General features: G+C 33.7%; 1 protein-coding gene across 4 annotated transcripts in view; it reads left to right on the top strand.

Moving 5' to 3' along the window:
- Positions 1 to 24,390, top strand: part of KIF21A (kinesin family member 21A) — a 174,196-nt gene that overhangs the window by 137,466 nt on the left and 12,340 nt on the right. Inside the window, exons 20-31 of one of the 4 annotated variants that reach the window (XM_068560566.1) lie at positions 1,531 to 1,725; positions 2,149 to 2,250; positions 2,993 to 3,158; positions 3,643 to 3,663; positions 8,691 to 8,751; positions 9,122 to 9,176; positions 11,248 to 11,459; positions 13,811 to 13,918; positions 15,341 to 15,469; positions 17,655 to 17,693; positions 22,028 to 22,164; positions 23,739 to 23,919. In XM_068560566.1, coding sequence (XP_068416667.1) covers positions 1,531 to 1,725; positions 2,149 to 2,250; positions 2,993 to 3,158; positions 3,643 to 3,663; positions 8,691 to 8,751; positions 9,122 to 9,176; positions 11,248 to 11,459; positions 13,811 to 13,918; positions 15,341 to 15,469; positions 17,655 to 17,693; positions 22,028 to 22,164; positions 23,739 to 23,919 — 1,406 coding nt within the window. The remainder of the gene's footprint in view (positions 1 to 1,530; positions 1,726 to 2,148; positions 2,251 to 2,992; positions 3,159 to 3,642; positions 3,664 to 8,690; positions 8,752 to 9,121; positions 9,177 to 11,247; positions 11,460 to 13,810; positions 13,919 to 15,340; positions 15,470 to 17,654; positions 17,694 to 22,027; positions 22,165 to 23,738; positions 23,920 to 24,390) is intronic. The other 3 variants (XM_068560567.1, XM_068560569.1, XM_068560570.1) reach the window with 3 other exon arrangements.

Raw genomic sequence — 24,390 nt, 5'->3', positions numbered from 1 at the left:
GTCTTGTTTTTGTATCCATTCAGCAAGCCTGTGTCTTTTGGTTGGAGCGTTTAATCCATTCATGTTGAAGGTAATTATCGATATGTATGTTCCTATGACCATTTTCTTAATTGTTTTGGGTTTGTTTTTGTAGGTCCTTTTCTTGTCTTGTCTTTCCCAGTTAGAGAAGTTCCTTTAGCATTTGTTGTAGAGCTGGTTTGTGGTGCTGAATTCTCTTAGTTTTTGCTTGTCTGTAAAGCTTTTGATTTCTCCATCGAATCTGAATGTGATCCTTGCCGGGTAGAGTAATCTTGGTTGTAGGTTCTTCCCTTTCATCACTTTAAGTATATTATGCCACCCGCTTCTGGCTTGTAGAGTTTCTGCTGAGAAATGAGCTGTTAACCTTATGGGAGTTCCCTTGTATTTTGTTTGTTGTTTTTCCCTTGCTGCTTTCAATACTTTTTCTTTATCTTTAATTTTTGCCACTTTGATTACTATGTGTCTCGGCGTGTTTCTCCTTGGGTTTATCCTGTATGGGACTCGCTGTGCACCTGGACTTGGGTGGCTATTTCCTTTCCCATGTTAGGGAAGTTTTCAACTATAATCTCTTCACATATTTTCTCTGGTCCTTTCAATCTCTCTTCTCCTTCTCGGACCCCTATAATGTGAATGTTGTTGAGTTTAATGTTGTCCCAGAGGTCTCTTAGGCTGTCTTCATTTCTTTTCATTCTTTTTTCTTTATTCTGTTCTGCAGCAGTGAATTCCACCATTCTGTCTTCCAGGTCACTTATCTGTTCTTCTGCTTCAGTTATTCTGCTATTCATTCCTTCTAGTGTAGTTTTCATTTCAGTTATTGTATTGTTCATCTCTGTTTGTTTGTTCTTTAATTCTTCTAGGTCTTTGTTAAACATTTCTTGCATCTTCTCGATCTTTGCCTCCATTCTTTTTCCGAGGTCCTGGATCATCTTCACTATCATTATTCTGAATTCTTTTTGTGGAAGGTTGCCTATCTCCACTTAATTAATTGTTTTTCTGCAGTTTTATCTTGTTCCTTCATCTGGTACATAGCCCTCTGCTTTTCATCTTGTCTATCTTTCTGTGAATGTGGTTTTTGTTCCACAGGCTGCAGGATTGTAGTTCTTCTTGCTTCTGCTGTCTGCCCTCTGGTGGATGAGGCTATCCCCATTTCTTTTTTTTTAATTGTGGTAAGATCAGATAATATGAGAGCTACCCTCTTAACACAGTTTTAAATGTACAGCACAGTGTTGTTTGCTATAAGCACAATGTTGTAAAGAAGAATTCTATAACTTACTCATCTTTCATAACTGAAACTTTATATCCACTGAACAGCAGCTCCCCATTTCCTCCTTCCCCCAGCCCCTGGTAGCAACCATTCTATTTACTGCTTCTATGAGTGTGACTCTTTTAGTTGCCTCATATAGGTGGAATCCTGCAGTATTTGCCCTTCTGTTGCCTCATTTCATTTGGCATAATGTTCTCAAGGTCCTAGATGAACATAATTCCTTAAAATCCAATCTCTTTTCTCAATAGCAAAGGGAAGAACTCACAAAAAGACGAGAGAAACTTTCAAAAAGAAGGGAAAAGATAGTCAAGGAAAATGGAGAGGGAGATAAAAATGTGGTTAACATCAATGAGGAGATGGAGTCATTAACTGCTAATATAGATTATATCAATGACAGTATTTCTGATTGTCAAGCCAACATCATGCAGATGGAAGAAGCAAAGGTTTGTAACTAAAAAAATGTTTAATGACTTAATAAGAAGTATTTTTGTACTTTTTGTCATTAAAAACACTTTGAATTTTTATATGAAGGGATTTTCTATCTATGGTTTAATGTGATTCTTAGGTTTTGCAAGTATACCACTCCCTGCCTGCTTTCCATTTCTCTGCGTATTTTGTGATATTATTATTGTTTACAAAAGACATATATAATTTATTAATCAACCTTGAGTTCTTAACTGTTCAAATGTCTTGTCTTTTAAACTAGACCATACGTTTCTTGGAGTAGGGATCATATTTTATACTTTTCTGAGGAGTCACATTAGCTAATCCAATAATATCAAATAAATGCATGAAACAATGGCTTTGTCTTCTGTTAAATACATTCAGCTCAAGGTAATGATACATCATATGTTGGTTTGATGTAGGAAGAAGGAGAAACGTTGGATGTCACTGCAGTCATTAATGCCTGTACACTTACAGAAGCCAGATACCTGCTAGATCACTTCCTGTCAATGGGCATCAATAAGGTAAGTTCTAACTACACTATTATTGAAAACCTAAGCTTTGGTTAATTCATTGCAATTTTGCTTATCTTTCTCTAGTGACCCTTTCCTTTGTAATAAGGAGGAAGATTGTTTTTAAATAGAAAGTGTTCCTTTTACCTTTCCTTACAGTTAAGAAAACTCAGCAGTATTTACATCAATTCCGTTAGCTTCTCATCTATTGTGCTTGTGTATTAGAACAGGTAAACAACTTAAAGAATAAATACTTTCTTTTTCACGTTAACAAAGGAAAAGTTAAAAGAAAAATCTCTTAGGGTGCAGACAAATTTAGTATCATAATTTTGATTTAATAATGATTCTTTACAGCTCAAAAAAATCAGAAAGGAAAAAATACAGTTGCACTCTCCTTATCTTCAGAAACTTCTGCCTAAATGTTAAAGGTGATAATTTCTGACTCACCTTTTTTCCCACACTGAGACTGTGCTAGACCTTTAATGGTTTGTTCTCTCACTTAATCCTCACAATGTGGAAGGAAGTAAGACTCATTCATATCATTTTGCATATTTGGAAACTGAGAATCGGGAAGATAAGGTAACTTGCTCAGGGTTAACGAGCTTGCAAGTGCAGGAGCTGGGATGAATCGAGATCTATTTAATGTCAAAGTCCATACATCATATGCATTTGCTATTTGATACAGATCTTTGTGTGGTAGATCCTGTTTTGTATAATCTAAGATAAATTTTTTTTTGGGGGGGTGTTGTTATAGGGTCTTCAGGCTGCCCAGAAAGAGGCTCAAATTAAAGTACTTGAAGGTCGGCTTAAACAAACTGAAATAACCAGTGCTACACAAAACCAGCTCTTATTCCACATGTTGAAAGAGAAAGCAGAATTAAATCCTGAGCTAGATGCTTTACTAGGTCATGCTTTACAAGGTAATTTGGATTAAATTTTAGTTAAATAAATTGCATGGTAACTTTGCTCTTTGAGTATGCTATATGCTAACTTTTTTCCCTATAGCTTGACTGAATAGATGCTATATTTACTTATGCTTTTGATAATTATTCCTGCTTTAATTTGCATGTATAAATTTTGGGGGATGTAATTATTGTCATTGCAAGAAATGATTAGCAACTTAAAAAGGCTTACTTAGCATTATTAAGCAATTAGTTTTTATGAATCAATAAGATCAACCATGCTTCTGAATTGGTTGTTTAAATTATTTAAAGTATTAACCAAGTTTCATTACTTTACATACCTAACTGCCTTAAAAAATAAATTTATAAGTGTTTGCTATGGCATCTATTCTACATATCTTATAAATGGTACATAATCTTGTTTTATATGAGAGTTCTTAACATTGGATTTGTTTTGATTGGAGTATTGCTTTTTGTTTCCTTTTTGCTGTTATTTACACAGATCTAGATAGCGTACCATTAGGTAAGTATGTTTAGCTTTCTGTGTACCCTACAGCTGCATGAATTACTAATTGTTCATGTACACTAATTGTGGTACATCTTATTTAAAAATTTTTATTGGCAGCCAGCTGGTTTTTGCATGATCTTTTATGAAATGTATCTGTGACCACAAACATACTAAGTCTTTTGTCTTTCTTACACATTTCCTGATTTTTAAGTTCTTAGATGTTTAAAGAAGTATGTTTATTTTTCTATTAAATTATTTGAACTCCAGATTTGATTCCAGTTTCATAAGCCCCTCTTTCTTGTAGGAAAAAATGGAACATATATTCCTTTTTAATTTTTAAATCTATCTGTTAACTTGAATCTGTTGTTTTACCCTCATAAATAACTTTCTGTGTTATTTATCTTTTATATATATTTGTCTTTCATATATATTTGCTAGATTCTCAGCCGTTCTTAAGTTTTATAAAATTAAGCCACGTATATTTTAATATTGTAAATTGAATAAAACTATCCAAAGGATTTTATATGAACAGATTAAAACATTATTTATAATTATAATATTTTCAAGTTAGAACTTTAGAGATCACTGAGTATTGAGATTTTTGACATTTTCCCTTGCCACTACCACATTCATGTGAACTACGCCCATTCATGAGTAATATCTATACTCCTCCTAGTGGTTATATACATGAAGGATCAGGAGTATCAGTGTAATTTTATTACTTGCAATTTTCCTGAATGATTATTTTGGAGTTTTTATTAAAATTATTTCAAAATCTGATCTTAACTTTTTTTTTCTAACCACGCAGCTGTCAAAATTTTCTAATACTTATACTTGACGGAGAGGAATGTAACTGAAAGATTAAATGTAATTTCCTCTCTGGGTTATTAAAATAAACATAACCTATGAATCTGAATTTATTTCAAACGATGCAAATAAAATACATGAGCTATTTGATTTTTTTAGACGTTTACCCTGTGTGTTAAATCTCAAAATAGTATTTCCTTGAGATCAATTCCATAATACAGATATGGACAGGCTACAACTTTTATCCTGCTCAAGCTATAACAAAAACAGGTAGAAAAAGGATTGGTTATATTAAGGAATCATGTTAGGCTGCCCAAATTTCTGAATTATAACCAGAATTTTTGCCATTCCATGTGTCATTAAGCATGTTTCTTTTCCTCTTCCTCTTCCTCCTTCCTCTTGTTCTTCTCCCCCTCCTCCTCCTCTGACTTTTCTTTGTTCTTCTTCATCTTAGTGGCTCAATTTATAGTAATAAGTAAATTCTTATTTAAGTCCATTATCTCTTTTAACTTGGAAGAAAAATGCAATGCCCTCTTTGATGTCCTTTTGTGCAGAAAATATTAAACTGCTATTTGATGTGCATTGTTACTTTCTCACAGCTTTCAGACCACTTTCAATTATCTGTAGCTTAAAGAAGGGTCAAAAGCAGAGAGGGGAAACACATTCAGCTGATATAACCTGTGACTCATGGCATAAATTTTCCCTAAGGCCATAATCTAGACCAGAGGTTCTTGGAAGAAAAGCACGGAAGGAGAAAAACATGGAAGTTAAATACACAGAAACTAGACAGTCATATTATATTCATTGCTTTAAAAAATATTTATTTAGTTTCAATTTATCTCAACTTTGGGCTGGGTGCTGGGATTCAAAGATAAATAAGACACAGAATCTTGCCCTCATGGACTTGATACCTTGCTGAGGGTGACAGACCATGAACAGATTATGATACATTGCAGAGAGGGCAGAGATTGAGATATGTACAGGGAATTATGGGAGCACAGAATGGGGCTACCCAACAAGAATGGAGGAGTTGATGAAGGCCTTCTGGAGGGGGTTAAATTTGAGCTGAAACATAAATGAAGAAAAAGATTTAGCCAGGCAAGAGACAAGGTGGAAAGGGGCTGGGCAGAAGAGTCACTCTGAGCAGCGAGTAAGTTAAAGGTGGGACATCTAACCAAAATATTGTATGCATGAGGACTTCAAGCAGGTTGGTGCTCTGGAGCAACAAGTATGTGGTATAGGATGATGAACATAAGGCTAGAGGGGGAGCAAGGGCCGGTACTCCATACTAATAGGCTTGTATTGTTGTAGCCTTTGAAGAACATCTTTATTTGCCCCTTCTTTTTTCCCTACCTATGTTGGTGTTCCTAGGATCTTTCCCTATGTTTGGGGATTTGCTAGAAGACTCAGGGGGCTCAGCATATAGTTGTATTCATGGCAAAGATTCATGAGAGCAATGTAGGAAGGATACACAACAAGATTGTAAAGGAAAAAGACGCAGATGGAGTCAGGAGGAATCCATGTCCAGGCTGCCTTATGCTCTCTCCCTCCCAGGAAACATCACACAGAGTGCACTTTTCCCCCTGGAATGAAAATGCAACAACATGTGTGCATAGTTTACACCCAAGGAAGTCCATTAGACACTCAGCACCTGAGGTTTTTACTGGGAACTAGTCACATAGGCATACTTTGTCTAGTATATACCAGAATTTCAGACTCCAGAAGGAAAGCAAGAGTTCTCAGCATAAGCCATATTGTTTGCACAAATGTTCTAGGTGTAATGAACTTCCCTCATTAGTTAACTGATGACTAGGGATACTTTGAGAGCCAAGTTTCAGATGACAGACAGAGTCCAACCTTGCAAGAAGGCCTTTCTAAGGATAGTAGTCTCTGGGCTGCTATGTTAACTCTATTCCGTACACTACGTATATATATATATATATATATATATATATACATACATATACATATATATATATATATATATGTATATGTATGTATATATATACATATATATGTATATATATATACACACACACATATACATACATATATACATATCTATATACCTATATAAACTTTAAAATAAAGACTTTAATAGTAACTGTTTGGTTAACTTCTAGTGATGTGAGATTATGCAGCTATGTACCAATATGGATGAACTTTAAAGCATTTCGAAGTTTTAAGTCTCTGTTTTTAGCTTTAATGCTCAGTGATGAGAAAAGAAGCTGGTGTTGGGCTGGAATTATGTTCTTAGAGTTGAGAGTAGAGCAGTGAGGTGATGGCATGTCCTGCTGCCCAGATGGCTGTAGTGCTACAGACAAAGCTCAGTCCTGAAGAGATGTCTAATTTGATGAATGCCTGGGTGGAGGGTTGTATCCTCTGGCTAGGTTGGTTATGTCAAACTGTAATTATCTCTAAATAAGGCATATATGCATATGCAGGAGCTAAGTAGTTTTTACTGAGCACTCATATGATATTTAATATACTAACTTGTTTCATCACTCCCTACAAGAAAATTACTAGTCAATCTTAGCCTGCTTTTATACATGGAAAAATATAGACTAGATTTGTCATTTCTTTACATTTTCTATGTTATTGACTAATTCAGTCACCTTAGCACTCAATTATCCTTTCTGTGAAGCACATCCTCCAGCCTGCAAGCGTGGGCTTTGAGATACACATTGCCTTAAAGACCACCATTTTGCTTATTTCAGAAAGTAAACTCCCTTTGTGTGGGTCCTAGATGGGCTCCATTTTAGATAATGCTATCAAGTATTACTGAATTTCTATTGAAGTGCCTGCTAAACAGTGAGGAAGAATGGGAGCATCTGAGAAAGGAATTAGTTGACTTATGAGCATAATCCACCTGTATGATATAAAAGTAAAAGTTAAAGGGGGATGAATGCTGTATATTTTTCATTGACATATATATAATTATTTTTAAATATTTATTTATTTATTTATTTTCCTTATTTTTTTGGCTGCATCGGGTCTTAGTTGTGGCACATGGGATCTTTGTTGAGGCACAAGTGATCTTTTCATTACGGCGCCCGGTCTGCTCGGGTTTCTCTCTAGTTACGGCGCCTGGGCTTCTCTAGTTGTGGTGTGTGGGTTTTCTCTCTCTAGTTGTGGCACACGGGCTCCAGGGCACGTGGGCTCTGTAGTTGCAGCGCGTGGGTTCCAGAGCACATGAGCTCTGTAGTTTGCGGCAGGCAGGCTCTCTTGTTGAGGCGCGCAAGCTTGGTAGTTGTGGCGCACGGACTTAGTTGCCCTGCGGCATGTGGGATCTTAGTTCCCTGACCAGGGATGGAACCCACATCCCCTGCATTGGAAGGCGGATTCTTTACCACTGGACCACCAGGGAGGTCCCCAACGTATATATTGTTGATAATATTGCCTTTAGTTTTGTGGAATGGCTTTATAATAAAATGTATAAGTTTTGAAAACTTGCACCTGTGTTAGGGGCTCACTGACATTTTAAATAATTTACTTTCAGTGGCTGTTTTATTTACTGACTTCCTACTAGTTTTATATGTTTGCTTTTTCCTCTCTTTTTATTAGTGTGCTACAGTTGTTCTGAAATAGCAGTGGTTTGTTTGTATTTATCTACAAAACTGTTGCATGGAAACCTGTAGTTTTAGTCTTTTATGTACATGTGAATGAGCTGCATGCTGGTATGTAACTCCTGAATACCTTCACACACACACATGCTCTCTCTCTACTTGAAAACAAAAATAAAAATAAAGGAAAATATATAAGTTGGAATACTGATAAAGTACAACTATGTTCATACCTATGTGGTTTTTGAAGTTGGCTCAGTACATTAAAGGGAGCGCATGCAGCATTTACTTTAATCTTGTGTTTTACTCAGTGGTTTTTCATACATGGGATAAATGGATGGTGTGGGATAAATACATACTCTGAAAAATATATAAATAATTATACATACTCTGATAAATACATGATCTCATTTCCATCCTGTGAATGCTGTTCTTTGTTTTACCATTCAACTCATAGCTTTCCTATTTTGAACATATTTTTCTCATCCTAGGACATATCATCAAAGGAGTTTCTTAGAAATATTTTTTTACATTTCTAATTTGATTCAGTTACTAAAACCAAAGTGCCCATATTGAGAGAACTTAGGCTGATGCTTATTATAGCATAGGGATTACAGTCATCATTCAAATTGTGACATGTGGATAATACTTACATTTTGGACATTTTTTTAGAAAATGTAGAGGACAGCACTGATGAGGATGTACCTTTGAACAGCCCAGGATCAGAAGGAAGGTAAGAGAGGCTTTAGAAACTTTATAGATTTGACTTATTTCTGTAATATTTTTAATACTTTTATCCTGTGCATCAAACAATTACCATAAAACAAATAATTTTGGATTTTATGGCTAAGTGAAGAGAACTAGAAACAGTAATATGGAAGCCAAACTAAGTAATGCTTAACCATCAAAAACTTTAAAATAAAAATACTGGGATATTTAAGGAAGGAAAATGGACTATTTTAGTTTATTTTGATTTTAAATATCGTCTTTCTGTGTTTTCTGTAGGCATATAAATTTTTTTCCATACTTGTAATCATTAGAGGACATACAGTTTTCTATAAGTTCCCTTTTAATCATGTGGTTAATTACTTATTTGCACATAGCTCACTCTCTTCAGACCTTATGAAGCTTTGTGGTGAAGTGAAACCTAAAAACAAGGTAAGGAGAATTGAAAATACCAGGTAAACTTTTTTTCTGCTGTTCTTTATTGTCACTATTAATCACATAGGCCTCAGGTTTGACTCTTAATAGGTCAGCAAGTAGGCATGCTTTTACCAAAGATTTCATGTGTAAGAAATTTAGTTCTTTATCATATTCCCCCTTGAAAAAAATTTTTATTGAAAAATTGCTCCTTTGTGAAACTTGTGATTTACTGTATTCTTGTACTTTTTCCACTAGATAAGATATGATTATGGAAAACAATCCTTAAAAATAATTTAGATTGACAGGAGATTTTTGAAATTTTAACATTCTAGTATGTCCTTAAGTATTCCTTATTTATTTTGTTTAACTGTGTCTTGAGGTGATTTGAATAGGCCAACTCTTAATCATCATTTTGTATTGAAAATTGATGCTATAATGTATATTTATGATGCTTAAAAAAATAAAGGATACATACTGTTAAATGTGTAAGAAACACATGGTATATTTCAGATTGATTGTTTGTAGCATTTGATACTAGATAAATTAACTATCTTAAGATGTTTGAAAACAAAGAATTCTTGCAGTGCTTAGTAAATATTAGTTGAATGAATGGATGAAATCAGGACTCAAAAGAATAGTACTGTGCTAATGGACAGGATGGATTTAAGGCCAACAGTGGCTAGCCAGGTAATATAAATGAGTAATTTGGCTGGATGTAAGGTAATTAATAGGGGTCATTATGATTACCTGAAGTGGACATGCTCCATCTAAAGCAAATAGCCACCACTCAACTACTGCTTATTTTTGCCATGATGGAATATGGGCCTAAGGCTACCAGATCCTCAACTTTTTAAAGAGAAGCTTTAAATATGTATTTAAATGGAGAATTTCCTTATCTTTAAAATACTGGGCTAGCCAACTGAAACACATCTCCAGTCTTTATGTATGGTCCTTGAGCTACTGGCTTGGTGACATGTGGTTTGTGTTTTATTATTCTAAGTGACTAAGTAGAAGTTACCCAAACTCAAAGAAAACATTCTAGTATAGTTTGGATCCAGTCTTAAGTGGAAGAGAGAATCTCCTAAGGTAACTTGGTCTTTCAGGCCCTGTGAAAGCCAGAGAGAAATGTGAAGTGGTAGCCTGAAGGTCATCTCCTAAAAAAAACCACTGTGGTTAGGAGTTCCCAAGAAAATGACTCAATTTGCAGTAGGGAGAACTGACAGGGTAAAAGGTTGGCCTGCAGGGCTTTCTGTTTCCAAAAGTTTTCTGGTAATATCTACCACTCCTTTTGAACTGCAAAGATGCCTAAAAGGATCTCATATTATTTATTTTTCACTCATTGAAAAAGTGAAGTTGAGTATGTATTTTAAATAGGTATTTACCAGCACTATGTTAAATGTAGGGGATACAAAGTTGAATAAAACAGGTTGTCTGCCCTTTAGAGGTTTCTAATCTGGTAAACACCTTGATTATCTGTTAATACATTACATCAGGGGGGCAGGGTCAGAAAAAAGGAGAAACAGATGTAAAAATTGATAGTAAAATGAAATTAAAATTTATATTAAATAAATCATCTAAGCCTGGGAAACATCAGAATTTAGTTGAATGTCCCTGCAACTATCTTTTGGTTTAATTTCTTTCTTCTTTCTTTCTTTCTTTTTTTTTTAATGATATGTTGAGGGAGCTGGCGATGAATGGCAGGATAGCACAATAATATTGCAGGCAGATTGCCTGGTTTTGAATCTGGCTTTGCCACTTACTAGCTGTGTGACTTTGGACTTTTAGCTTCTCTGTGCCTCAGTTTTCTCATTTGTGAATTGGGATAATGATAGTATATACTAATATAGTAAAGTATTTAGAACAATTTCTGGCATACAATAGAAATGTTGGCTATTATTATGGCCTCTAAAGGTCTTACCTGGCTGTAGCTCTGGCTTGCCACTATCTTACATGTTATGTTTGACACACTTGCTAGGAAAAGACACGCTAAATGTTTTATCTATTTCAAACTAATATTAAATATCGCCTAATCATCTTCCCTGCGAAAATTTGCACATGATTGCTTTTCCTTCCATTCTCTGACTAGGCCCGAAGGAGAACCACCACTCAAATGGAATTGCTGTATGCAGATAGCAGTGAACTAGCTTCAGACACTAGTACAGGAGATGCTTCCTTGCCTGGCCCTCTTACACCTGTTGCAGAAGGGCAAGAGATCGGAATGAATACAGAGACAAGTACTTCTGCTAGGGAAAAAGAGCTCCCTCCCCCATCTGGCTTCCCTTCTAAGATAGGCAGCATGTAAGTCTGGCCCAGCTACACTAACTTCCTTTCTTTTGGCTTTCTCTTTTTAAAAAAAAAAAAAAATGCATGTTGCTTATTTCTTATTTCTATTTTTAAAAATTTATGTAAATAAGATCTCTAGTTTTCAAAGTAATTTCTGTTAGGTGTTGTGTCTCCAAATTTTTGGACATTCAAAATAATTTAAATGAGATGTTCTTTGTTGAATTGCTTAGTCTTATTTCTAAGTTTTAGGGTCTTTCTTAAAGATTATAATTTTTATAAGGGCTGAGTTGTGAATTACAGACAAAATTTATTTAGAAACACCTAAACTAGATTAAAGTTATACCTATAAAACCATTATAAAAAACAGAAGCTTTAAAGATTCTTAAATTTACTCTAAATTACATTATATCCTAGTTCTAAGAGCCTGGTCAAGACAGTAAACCTTTGCTGACACTTTCAAAGAAAAATACAAATATCAGTTACAAATAATACATTTTGAATTTTCCTAATTCTTTGCCTTGAAGCACATTGCATGTCTGGGATGAGTGTACACATAAAGTATAAATATTGTATTATTAAAGATTTGAAGGAGGAAATATTACCTCTCCTCTCTATGATAATCTTAGCAAAAAACATTCCATTCAAAACAAAACTTATTTAGAAATTTTTCATTATTATCTTGAGAACAAAGATTTCCCTACACAGGCCTGTGTGTGTGTGTGTGTGTGTGTGTTTTGTTAGTTATATTAAAATTACATCAGTCATTCACTGGTAAAGATCTTTAATGGCTTTTTTCCAAACTAACTCTCACATGTGATCTAGCAAATGATCTATTGAATGAACACATCATTGCATTGGGAAATATTGCCAAAAAAATGGTTCATACTATATGACTCTGTAAATAATAAAATATAACAAACTCTCCACCCTAACTTGAACATCTGTTTCCCATAACTTTCTTCATCTTATGAAGATATTTTCACTGTCTTCCATTCAGTAAGCCCATCTGCTACCTTTAGTTCCAAAATTAGTTTTAATGACAGAACTATCTTGCATGTGCTTGAGGTGACTTATGTAATTAACTATTAGATTTGCTCTTGGAGATTGCTAACCAGTATAGCTTATGGCTTCAGTGCTTTTTTGATAAGATAACAGTAGAAAAATGCTTTTGGTGAAGGTAGTGATATAGAACTGAGAACAGATTTTAGAGACGCCTATGTGTTCAGCATTTAGTCTATCAGATGAATAGAGACTTTTGGAACTTCAAGACTAAATCTATGACCTGGAATCCAGAATTCAGGTAATACCTTCTTTTTGCCCTTTTGTTTTTCATTTTAAAAATGTATCATTTATGACAGGTTGTAGAAAATGTCTTTTAGACACTGTCTCTTCACATGATTTATTATCAAGTTTTCATAAATTAAGATGCTTGTGTAATTCTGTACAAATTTAAAAGTTGGTCATGTGCTTGGTGCAGTAACTCTTATATCCCATTACTACATGACTTCCATTGCATAAAGTAAAAGAATTTACTCAAGTGGGCCTTGTGATTTAAATGATCCAGAACTTCTAAAATGTGATTTCCTCTAATTAGAAAAATCAGGCACATGAAGTTTAATTATATTTAGTTTTCACTTTCAAATAGGAATCATTGTAAGCCCATTCTGGGGATCCTGCTTGCTAATTCCTTAGTGGTTTTTTTCCTTATTAATAAAACTAGTCAAGGATAGCAAAAAATTCATTTTTTTCAATTAAAATTCATTACCACTGTACACAAAAATCATAGTCTTAAATTGTTAATTACATAGCCACTATTGAACATTTAAAGTCTATAATAAAACAAAAATATTTTTAGTACTAAAATAGATATAGCTAACTAATACTTAAATACTAGTTAAGTAAAATGTAGTTTTTTGTGATTACCTGTAGTATTCTTTTGTGACTGTGTAAATATTAATTCATTAAATCTTTGTTTGTCATATTCTGATATTCTAATTTTTGTTCTTGCAAAACTATAAAGACAATTTTTCTTCAACTGAAGCAATTCTAATCAAACTTAAACACTTAATGTTTAAAATTAAAAAATTATTTTAGCTATTTGGCAGTATAGCATTGATGTTTACATTCAAAGATAATGGGCATGTATGTATTTGACAAAATTGCCAATTTAAAAATTAAATATATAGTTATCAAGCACCCATTAATTAAAAATAACTCATGTGATATTTTCCTGTCCTAGTTCTAATTTCCAAATAATCTTTCTCAAGTTCCAGTTATTAATCTATTAAAAATTTAGGTTGACTATCTGCCAAAGTTATATGTATATATTTAAAATTAGATGATTACAGAAACTTTCTCTCTCTTAGTTCCAGACAGTCATCTTTATCAGAAAAAAAGCTACCAGAGCCTTCCCCTGTAACAAGGAGAAAGGCATATGAGAAAGGGGAAAAATCAAAGGCCAAGGAACAGAAACAGTAAGTTACCCATGCTTTTTATCTACTAGATTGTATAAAATGTCTGATGCACTTAGATGCTAAAGCACAATAGTGAAATTATTTTCCATATTCAGACTGACTCTGGGATTGTGACTGATTTGACTAATCAAGACAATCAAGTCCGCTGTTGGCTTGTATAAGTAGTCTAACTTTCTTGGTAACACATACCTATAAATAAATTTGAGCACTTGTCCCCATTCATATAGTCTGATTTATTTTTCAATTATTTGTGCATATCATTTTGGAGTTAATATACATTTGAGGAGAGGTTTATTAAAACTACAATTCAAATAGTCTTCTAGAAAGTTTTGAAATTAATTTTGACTGTCATCTGATAAAACTGACATTGATTTCACCTCTTTAAAGTGGTTAACAAAAATCTAGTTTTAGAAGATGTGTGACTTGTGCCATTTTCTTGCTGTTCTTTTATGTTTAAATTGGCATTATCTTTAATTGTTTTTTTTGTTGAAATATTTTAAAAGCTATTTGTGTGTTTTGTGAGGGTTAGTTTGCTTAATAGTACACAATATAATCTGATGGTCCACTTACACGGGCATTTGTATATTACAACACCACAACACACAGAAAGTTAAAAATGGGTTAGAGCCACTGTCACCTTTCTACCCTGTGGCACACTGAGATCTCCCTCAGGTCACCTAAGGAGCTGCATATGGCAGGTAGATCTCTGACATGCTCTTGAGTAGGAGTATCAATACTAATCTATATTTAAGTATTGATAAAGCCAATTTCTTTAACATAAAAATAATTATGAAAGAAGTTTTCATGTATTTTCTGTACCCAAGTGGATGATCCTATACCATCCTCCTCCCTTGTACCAACATGCACACTCTCTACTTTGACCACTGGTTTAGCTGACGTGAATATCATGGAAGTTGCTCTTCTAATCATCCTTGTTTCCTGTATTTAAAGATGTAATTTACCTGTTTCTACTGAATCGAATGTCTTAAGAATAAGCAGGAGGTAGGGGATGGAGCAAATAAGTAATTTAAAAATAAATGAATGAATCAATTGAATAGGCAAATTCCTCTTAAACTCTCAGGGTCTGTTTCCTCATCTGTAAAGTGAACAACTTGCTCTCAACTCTAAAATTGTATAATTTTAAATTGGGCTTGCTTTATTTATACTGACTTTAGATTTTAGCAGACAGAACTTTTTCTTTAGTGCCATCTTGTGGCCAGTGTAACAAGATTCAGTGGGAAAAAATTTTTAATTAAATTGTTCAGAGTGCATTTTATCTTATAAAAAGGAACAGAGGAAGAAAGGAAGCAAGGAAGGAATTCTATAATGAAAAGCTTTTTTAAAAAAACATGTTTCTTACAACATTTCTAACAAATCAAAGCCAATTAAAGCCACCTATTTAATGTTCTTTTTTTCTTGTAGCTCAGATTCTGGAACCTCAGAGGCTAGTCTTTCACCTCCTTCTTCCCCACCAAGCCGGCCCCGTAATGAACTGAATGTTTTTAATCGTCTTACTGTTTCTCAGGGAAACACATCAGTTCAGCAGGATAAGTAAGTCATTATGTAAAAGAGCCCCAATTATTCATTATAATATTCTGACCTTTCAATACAGTCTGTAGAAAACATTTAGCCTTCTCTCTGTGTGGGAGATGGAGTCTGACTTGTGAACTCTTGCCATATTTCATGTGTTTTTCCAATGGGAAATGAACCATATAGACAAAATTAGAGAAATTAATTTTCCTGCTGAACATTATTCCCTGCTATAGATTTGCATTGCTATACTAAGCACTTGTCTTACCTTTTCTTTTACAAGTAAATTGGGATTGAAAAATCTTTGAGACCACTTGAAGTTAAATTTCTTGGGATTTTTCAGCTCATTGAGCCTATAAAATCCTCTAATCCAGATAGCCTGCATTGAAAAGAGGCAAATTATTTTACCTTTGGTGGATATAACAGCTTACAAAAGCATTGCCATATGTGTAACATGTTGTTATCATTTGGTTGTTCTACAAATCCACCACAAAACTTGAGTAATTGTATTCTTGGGATAAAAGAGTACCTTTATGGGTGGAGGGGGTAGAACTCAGGGTGGGTTGTTGGGGAAGAGAAGTTGGAGGGGTATGGAAAATATAATTTTCATTAAATTTGAAGTGAAAAAATATTCCCACACTGAGCCAGAATCTCTCTTGCAAGAATTTCATACTAACAGTGTTGCCATAAGGTGTTTATTAACTCTGACTTGTCTGCTTTGATTTTGAATGATAGCATTTTGGATAGTATATGTACTTGATATTCAGTATCCCACACCAGTTCTTTGTTTTCTACGCTATAATCTCCCTGTATATATCAACAATTTCTGAAATTTACAGGGTATTGTTTAAGATCTGTCTGACATGTTTAGATCATGCCAAATGGCTCTATAGACTTAGAGAGACACACCATCATTTTGAAAGATTCTTTAATCTACTTAATTTATGGATAACATTTTTGATTAGATTTTAATATAGTTTAATCAGTTAGATTAAACTATATTAAAATTAGATTTTAATATAGTTTAATCAGATGACATGTCCTTTCAAATGATCTAGATAGGTATTTTTTTTTAATATTTTTAAAAAATATATTTAAAAAAAGACTCTTGAACATTGTTAAATCATACCTCTCATTTAATTGAGAAAGAGTAGAAGAACATTAAGAATGTCTTTAGGAAGTCCATTTTCACTAGCGATGATGAAGAATTACTAAATTTTGTCTCCCTTGCATTCACAGTCATAAAATTTTTCTGTTGGTCTTTTGATAATCTTGACAATCTAATTATAGTTCCATATTTTTTACTGAAGTAGTTTATGAGCTATCTACCAATCATTTGACTCTGTTGTAGTCTCTATAAACTAAAACTTAGAATAACTGACTACACTTTCAAAAAACTCACCTACCTTTTTAATGACTTTCTTTGGTCTCCTTTTTGAGTCTAGCATATTTCACCAGCTAGAAGTAGGTCCCACACATTGTTTCTGATTACATATATGCCAGCACTCACTCTATCCTCATTCTTCCCAAGGATATTATATAACGATACAAGCTAAATAGATTTTCATGATAACCAGACTTATTGTCAGTCCTGGAGGTTTCAGGTTAAGGCTGACAGGAGTGGCTCACCTGTTTTTAAAATCCCAGTAAAACCTCCCAACTATTACTGAGGGACTGCCTAATCAGAAGAACTCCATGTTTTTGAGATGAATTAAAATCAAAGGTTATTAAATTTTGAATGATTTGCTTTCCATGCAAACATATAATGTATTTGTGAAACTTCCACATGAGAGTCTAAATCTAAAGTAATTATCAAGAGGAATAAAGTTCATTAATGACTACTGAAACCAAAAACTTTTTCTAGTACTAGTCAAATTAAATAGTCTTGAAGTGATGTATTTCACTTGCTTGATGTTGTTCCTTTTCAGGGCCTACATTTTAGAAAGTGAGGATAGCTGGCTTCTGTGGATCAGTAATAGAAAGTTTTTCCCCCCAAATCTTGGTAGAAAACATAAGCACAAAATTTTAACTAATTTAGCTGTCACTGAATTTGCTGATATCCAGTGCAAATAGAAAAGCAGGGCACTGTAAAGGAAATGTTTGCTGTATTTCTGTTATTCATACTGTTGAATCAGTTCAATCTCAGTGTCTTTACCTGTTGACATCTGTATTCTTTTTCCTCATAATTCTAACTCTTTCACTGTAGGTCTGATGAAAGTGATTCCTCTCTGTCGGAGGTACACAGGTACTTTCTTTCTTTCCTACGTTCTGGCATTTCAGTGATGTTCTAAAATGCCTTCCTAGAAACTTTAAACAAATCTCATTTTTGTTGCATTCATAACTTATAAACCATATAAATACACTGATGTTTTTAAACATTAATTTTAATGTATTTTTGTGATCATACCTTTCAAAGTAGTGGTAAACTTTTTTATATAATAGCATAAAAATTTGTGCTATTTATATTCTGTCTATAATCTAAAACTTTTCTTTAAAGAAATTAAGTTCTATGAAAATTAATGTAAAGGTTTGCTCCTCAATGGTTTTTGCCACCTCAAGGCATGGGAAGTGAATAAGGTATTTTTTCATGTTGATTTATCGATTTTAAATAAAAAGTTTATGGCAGGCTTTGTGATTTTAAAAAAAGGTATACTAGGGAAAAAAAGGACACTATGGTACCTAAAATATAGAAAGATATAGAAAGTAAAAGAATTTTAAAAGCATAATAAATAGTTTTAACTGGTAGATGCTGTTTTTCAAATAACAATGTTGCGTTTTTTCATGTTTCTGGGTTTTTTGGACCCCTAATTTCTCTTTTTTCCTTTCATTTCCTCTTCCCACTAATCAGTTTGTCTCCTCTCTCTTTGCACTTCTTTCCCATGTTTTATGGCCATTTTCCTGATCATCAGTAGATCCTCCAGAAGGTAGGCAGGGGAAGGGAGAGGAAATTAATCTTATTCACAGTATTACAAGACTTTACTGGTTTTGCATGGATCAGAAATAAGCATTTTTTCCCTTCACATCAGATCTGTTGTATAAGTTTGCAATATTTAACCTTAACTTAAACTATTTTAAAGTTGATTTATATACTTCAGAATGTGGATAGATTAATTTTAATAGAGAAAGAAATACCAGGGATTTATGTTTCCAATTTCCGTACTTTTTCTATTATCTTTTGTATAAGGTAATCTCTATAAAATATTAACTCTAACATTCTGAATATTTGAGAGTATCTTTCAGTATCTAATAAATATGATGCTATATTTAATGTTGAAATTATTTTTCTTCAGAAGTCTGAATGAATAAAACACATAAGAATGAAAAAGAGACATCCTGGTCTCTAGGGCTATGCCATACATAAGTTACTGGAGGCAAATATTCACTTTTGTAATATTACAACCTTTGACATGACAGAATTGTGTTGCACATTATATCATCAGGAAATGTTAATAGATTCTTAGGATAAAGATAGTAATCTGAAGGAAGGAACTCATTTGGAGACATAGTGCTAAATAACCAAGGGTACTGTTTAGCTTTTTTCTTAGGATGATTTGTGTCATTAAATGCAGATCAAAACAGCTCTTAGGTTATTAACATTAATTCTTTTCTTTATAATCAGCTTGTTAGAATATACATACATATATATTTAATGTTTTAGAAGAGCAGCAATTGACTATGCATTAGATCATAACTTTTCAACATTTGAAGCAATAGTTATAATTTAATGGCTTCAGTTCATAGCTATAAACCCCACATAATATTGATAGGATTTCAAAATGGCAGTTTTAGGCTTTTGAGGAGGTTTTGCTACCATTTCAGTTTTAATCTGGTTAAGTTCTTAGATTGGTAATCTAACAAGTTACTGAGCATTAATTTCAAGAATCTCAAATTGATGTGTGAATGCAAATATTACTTTTTATTTTGTAATTATACACCCATGTGGTAACAATTCCTGGTCTTATTTCTGGTAATGGGGAACTCCCTTCACTTTTTGAAATCATTATAACTAAATCCCAAAAATAAAGTTTTTCTTTTTAAATCCTAAGCCTAATTTACCTCCTTTAAATTTTTATTCATTGGTCTGTCATCAACCCTCTTGAGCTATGCTAGATTTAATCCAGTATACCTTTTTTGTGTGTATGTGCCAGCTCTTTAAATATTCAGCTATTTAACTGTGCTTTTGTATGCTCTCTCCGATGAAGGTTCTCTTATCAGCTCAATAGTTTTAGATTCATCTGTTCCTAATGTGATATTGTCTGCAGATCCTTCTTTCTGCTTCCACTGTTTTGGAAAATCTCTGATTTTTCAAAGCTGTTTTTAAAATGTGGCATCTGGAACTCAGCCTCATTCCAGATGTGGCCTTGGCAGAATATAGTAGCTCTATTGCTTTCTTTCTCCTGAAATACTTACTTCTATTGCACAAGTCATTGAAAGTGTTGGTAGAGGAATCATAAATTGTTGATCCATTGATCTTGTATTCAATAAACCAATTTCTTTAGCTTTTAAAATCTAATTAAGCCCCTTTCCTACTTGGAGCATTCTGTTCTATCTTCAACATAAATTTTATGTTTAAATTTTATCCAATGAATATTTTAGTGCTAAGTACATACTTAAATGGATTTTTTTGGGTAATTTTTCTAGACAATACAGCTCTTTAAAATATCAATTAAATAAACATGCCATATCTGTCTTGAGTTCTGGGGAAAGACTGACTAGATATTGAAGACCTTTTTCCAGACTGAGAGGAACATTGACTCTTTAGGGGTGACTCTTCAGCCACTGATGGAACTACCTTACTACAACAGTTTCATACTTACCCAACATGTCCATAGGGATATCATTTGAAAAGCTTTTTGTAGGGACCTTATTGGAATCAACATATATTGTGAATATGACATTCCCCTAATCTCCTGCCTATTAATTCTACAAGGAACTTCCCCTGTGAGATGTTATCTCTTACTGATGAGCATTTAAGTGTTTGTAATTATTTGTTTAATATTTTCCTCTGTGAGACTCAACAAGAAGTTTTACTCATCTGTAATTTCTGAAATCCACTTTTTTTTCTCCTTTCTGGAAAATTGGGTCTACATGTTTTATCCCCTTTATTGATCCTCTTAGTATACCAACAATGATTTTTGTCTCTGCAATGGTATATACTTTCACAACCCTGTGATCTAATGATGTAAAAACAGAAATACTTGAACTCACTGAATAAGTCTTCATTGTCAGATCTAATGTATCTTGGGCTTACATTTCTTCTTAATTATTTCTGTCCCTTGCATCTTAAAGGTTGTTCTCATTCATCAGGAAGATGGAAACAGACAGCTTTGTTTTATTCCTGAATCTGTCCTAACATTATGCCATCTGTCTTATATAATGGACACATTTCAACATAATTTTTCTTCCTGCTCTGAGCAAAGATACATCCAACTTATATATTTATCATTTCTTAATTCACTCTCATTTTTAGTCTTCCCAATACAATTATTTCAGTTCAGATCCTGTCTTAACCTCCTTTGGGATAGGGACAGTGTTTTGATAAATGTTATATTTTCACAGTTCATAGTCCAGTGGCATAAAGCAGAAATTCCAGAAATATTAAAATTATGAGAAGTCTCCCTAAAGAGCATCACTATTCTTTTAAAATCTTACTCTTTTTAAAAAATCTTCTTTGAGATGGTGAGAGTTTTAAAAGTTTTTGTTATTTTTGAGCCATTCTCCCTTTAGAATTTCTGGCTATGCAATCATTCTTGTATTTATTCAAATTTGTTTGAAATTTGCTTCCTTAGTATTTTAGGTGGTATGTATTATACTTTCTTTAGAATGTCTTTTTTTTTTTTTTAAAGGTGTTCTTTTTTTTTTTAATTTATTTATTTATTATATTTATTTTTGGCTGTGTTGGGTCTTCATTTCTGTGCGAGGGTTTTCTCCAGTTGCGGAGAGCGGGGGCCACTCTTCATCGCGGTGCGCGGGCCTGTCAGTGTCGCGGCCTCTCCCGTTGCGGAGCACAGGCTCCAGACGCGCAGGCTCAGTAGCTGTAGCTCACGGGCTTAGTTGCTCACGGGCTTAGTTGCTCCGCGGCGTGTGGGATCTTCCCAGACCAGGGCTCGAACCCGTGTCCCCTGCATTGGCAGGCAGATTCTTAACCACTGCGCCACCAGGGAAGCCCTAGAATGTCTTTTTTGACATAGAGTCGCATTCCAGGCTGATAGTCACAGTTATCCATCATTTATGCTTTCTCATTTTTCATAATTCACTATATTTGAACAGCTCCCAATATTACTTCATTAAATTTTGAAGAGATGAAATTGTTAATAAGAAAATCCAGTTTATCATGACTTTGCTCTTTGCAGAATGCACCTGCTAGTTGATGCCAAATTAGTTGATGCACTCCATCACTACTATTATAATTTCACACTTTGTCTCTGTCCTTTTGCTTAAAAAAGAGACAAGGGAGCAATCTGGATTTTATTACAGTACTAATTATTTAGAAAGACTTCTTAAAGCCAGAGAAAAAAATTAAAAGTAGTTTCATGATATAGCTACTAAAGTAAATCTTATTTTTTTCCCCCACCTCAGGGGCATAATCAACCCATTTCCAGCTTCGAAAGGAATCAGAGCTTCTCCACTTCAGTGTATTCACATAGCTGAAGGGCATACAAAAGCTGTGCTCTGTGTGGATTCTACTGATGATCTTCTCTTCACTGGATCAAAAGGTGCTAGTAGTTGTGCCATGTGGATATTTAACACATATTTTTTTTTTAATGATTACATTTTAACAGGTTTTTAAAAATGTCAAACTGCTTAAGACACATAAGAACCTGAGAGATAATCTCATTCAACTCCTGAATTATATAAAATATAAAATCATTGCATAGTTGGGAAGATAGTAAAACTTGTGTTGATGTTATGTGAATAGAATGGTAAGGGAATACATCTCCTTTTGGTAATTGAGCACCTAATACATGCAAAGCCCTGAGCTTAGTAATGCAGGCTATATAAAAATCTACAAAAGGCCATTACAGTGTACAGTGTGGTAAAGAGAATAAGATGGGTAGCAACCACCATTCCTTGAGCACTTACTTTATGTCAGAGACTATGCAAATTTTATCTCATTTAATTCTCACAATAACCCCAATGAAATACATGTTGCATCCTAATTTTACAGATAAAGAAGCTGAAGATTCAAGAAATTAAATAATTTTCCCAGATAAACTTAACTAGTAAGTGAAAGAGCCAGGATTAGAAACCTAGGTCTACTCATCTCCAAACCTGCACTCTTAACCCCTTTGGTGCAATTGTAGACAAATAGAAATTAACTGTAAACGATTTGAAGAGTTATAGACAAAGAGTCTCAGGGTTTCAGAAAAGGGAGAGGTTATGCTAAATTGTGAAAAATAAGGAAGGCTTTGATAAGGAGGCATTTAGGATGAACCTTACAGGATTGTTTGGATTTGACAGGTAAGAATTGGCAACCAAGATTAGAGAACAGTGTAAGCAGAGACTTGGAGGTAGAAGTGGGTTTGGAAACTGAATTCAGTTGGATTGAAAAGTAGAGTATATATAGGGGCAGTGGTGGACAGTGAGGTTAGAAAAGTGAGAAGGAAGCATGTACAGGAATTTGGGAAGCTAGTCAAAGCTTTTTAGCATTTAGGGATGTTACAAAGTGAGGGGAAAGTCTAGCTAGAACTTGTGAATTGTGAATAATGGCAAGTAATTCCCCAATTTAAAAAATTTGCTCTGTAAAAGAATTTTCTAATGATTCAAATTAAATTTATTAGTCCAGGATAATTAGATATTTAGCATGTCAAACAAAAGTAGAATAGTTTTATGATTATGTTTTTGGGTCAAAAATGAAATCAATCAGTGACCCCTGGAAAAGAAAGGTGTGTGTATTCCCACGTGTGGAGTGTGGTGAGTACGTAAAAGAGTAATCAAAGCAAAATGTCTCAAAGAGGCTGATTTGGGATTGCCATTTTAAATTCAGGAGCAATTTGAAACAAGATTCTCTTAATATGTCTATTTCAAAATTTTGTATAATTATTTTTTAATACCACATAATGCATACACCAGATATCCTGGCTTTCATCAAATCCTTTATACCTACTTTGCCTTTGAACCTGCTGCAAAGTGTCAAGGATAGAGTTAGGATGCCTGCTGCAAGTTAATTAAATAATTACTGTTTTCTTATCTCATTTTTTTTCTCATAGAAGAGAAATTGTTATTGTTAAGAGAATCTAATTTAGCTCATATTGACAGTATTTCCTCTTTTTTATTTGTTTGTTTTTAGATCGTACTTGTAAAGTATGGAATCTGGTGACTGGGCAGGAGATAATGTCACTGGGAGGTCATCCCAACAATGTAGTATCTGTAAAATACTGTAATTATACAAGTTTGGTCTTCACTGTGTCAACATCTTATATTAAGGTGTGGGATATCAGAGATTCAGCAAAGTGCATTCGAACGCTAACGTAAGTAACTTAAAGACAAACAGCATAAAGGGCAAATAGTTCTTGTTTACAAAATGTAAGAAAAGATAGGCCTATTTATGCATTTTTGTTTATTTATACCTATCCACTTGCAAAGAATATGAAAGTGTTTATAATAAGAACACAGATAAAATAAGGTGAAAAAAAAATATTGAGAAAATAAAATACAATAGCTCAATATTAAACAGGAAAGGAGAAGTCATATTTGATCTGTGACTAAATACACATTTCATATTTCCTCCCTCCCAAATAACTAAGGAATTAAATTTTCATAGTATTCATTAATTGATGTAGTTAAATGATTTACATTACTTGCTTCAGATGAGTACCACTCCTTGGAAAATGGCTGAAATCACCATTATAGACTGTTAAGAAGTACTTGCAAAATTTAATTAGCATGTATTGAATAATACATGCTAATTAATTGAGGAGTTTTCTTAAGACTTACACTGC

This window comes from Eschrichtius robustus, chromosome 13 (genome assembly GCF_028021215.1).
Source record: "Eschrichtius robustus isolate mEscRob2 chromosome 13, mEscRob2.pri, whole genome shotgun sequence".
Classification (NCBI taxonomy): Eukaryota; Metazoa; Chordata; class Mammalia; order Artiodactyla; family Eschrichtiidae; genus Eschrichtius; species Eschrichtius robustus.
Note: the sequence above shows the minus strand (reverse complement) of the source record. Positions and strands in the feature narration are given on the sequence as shown.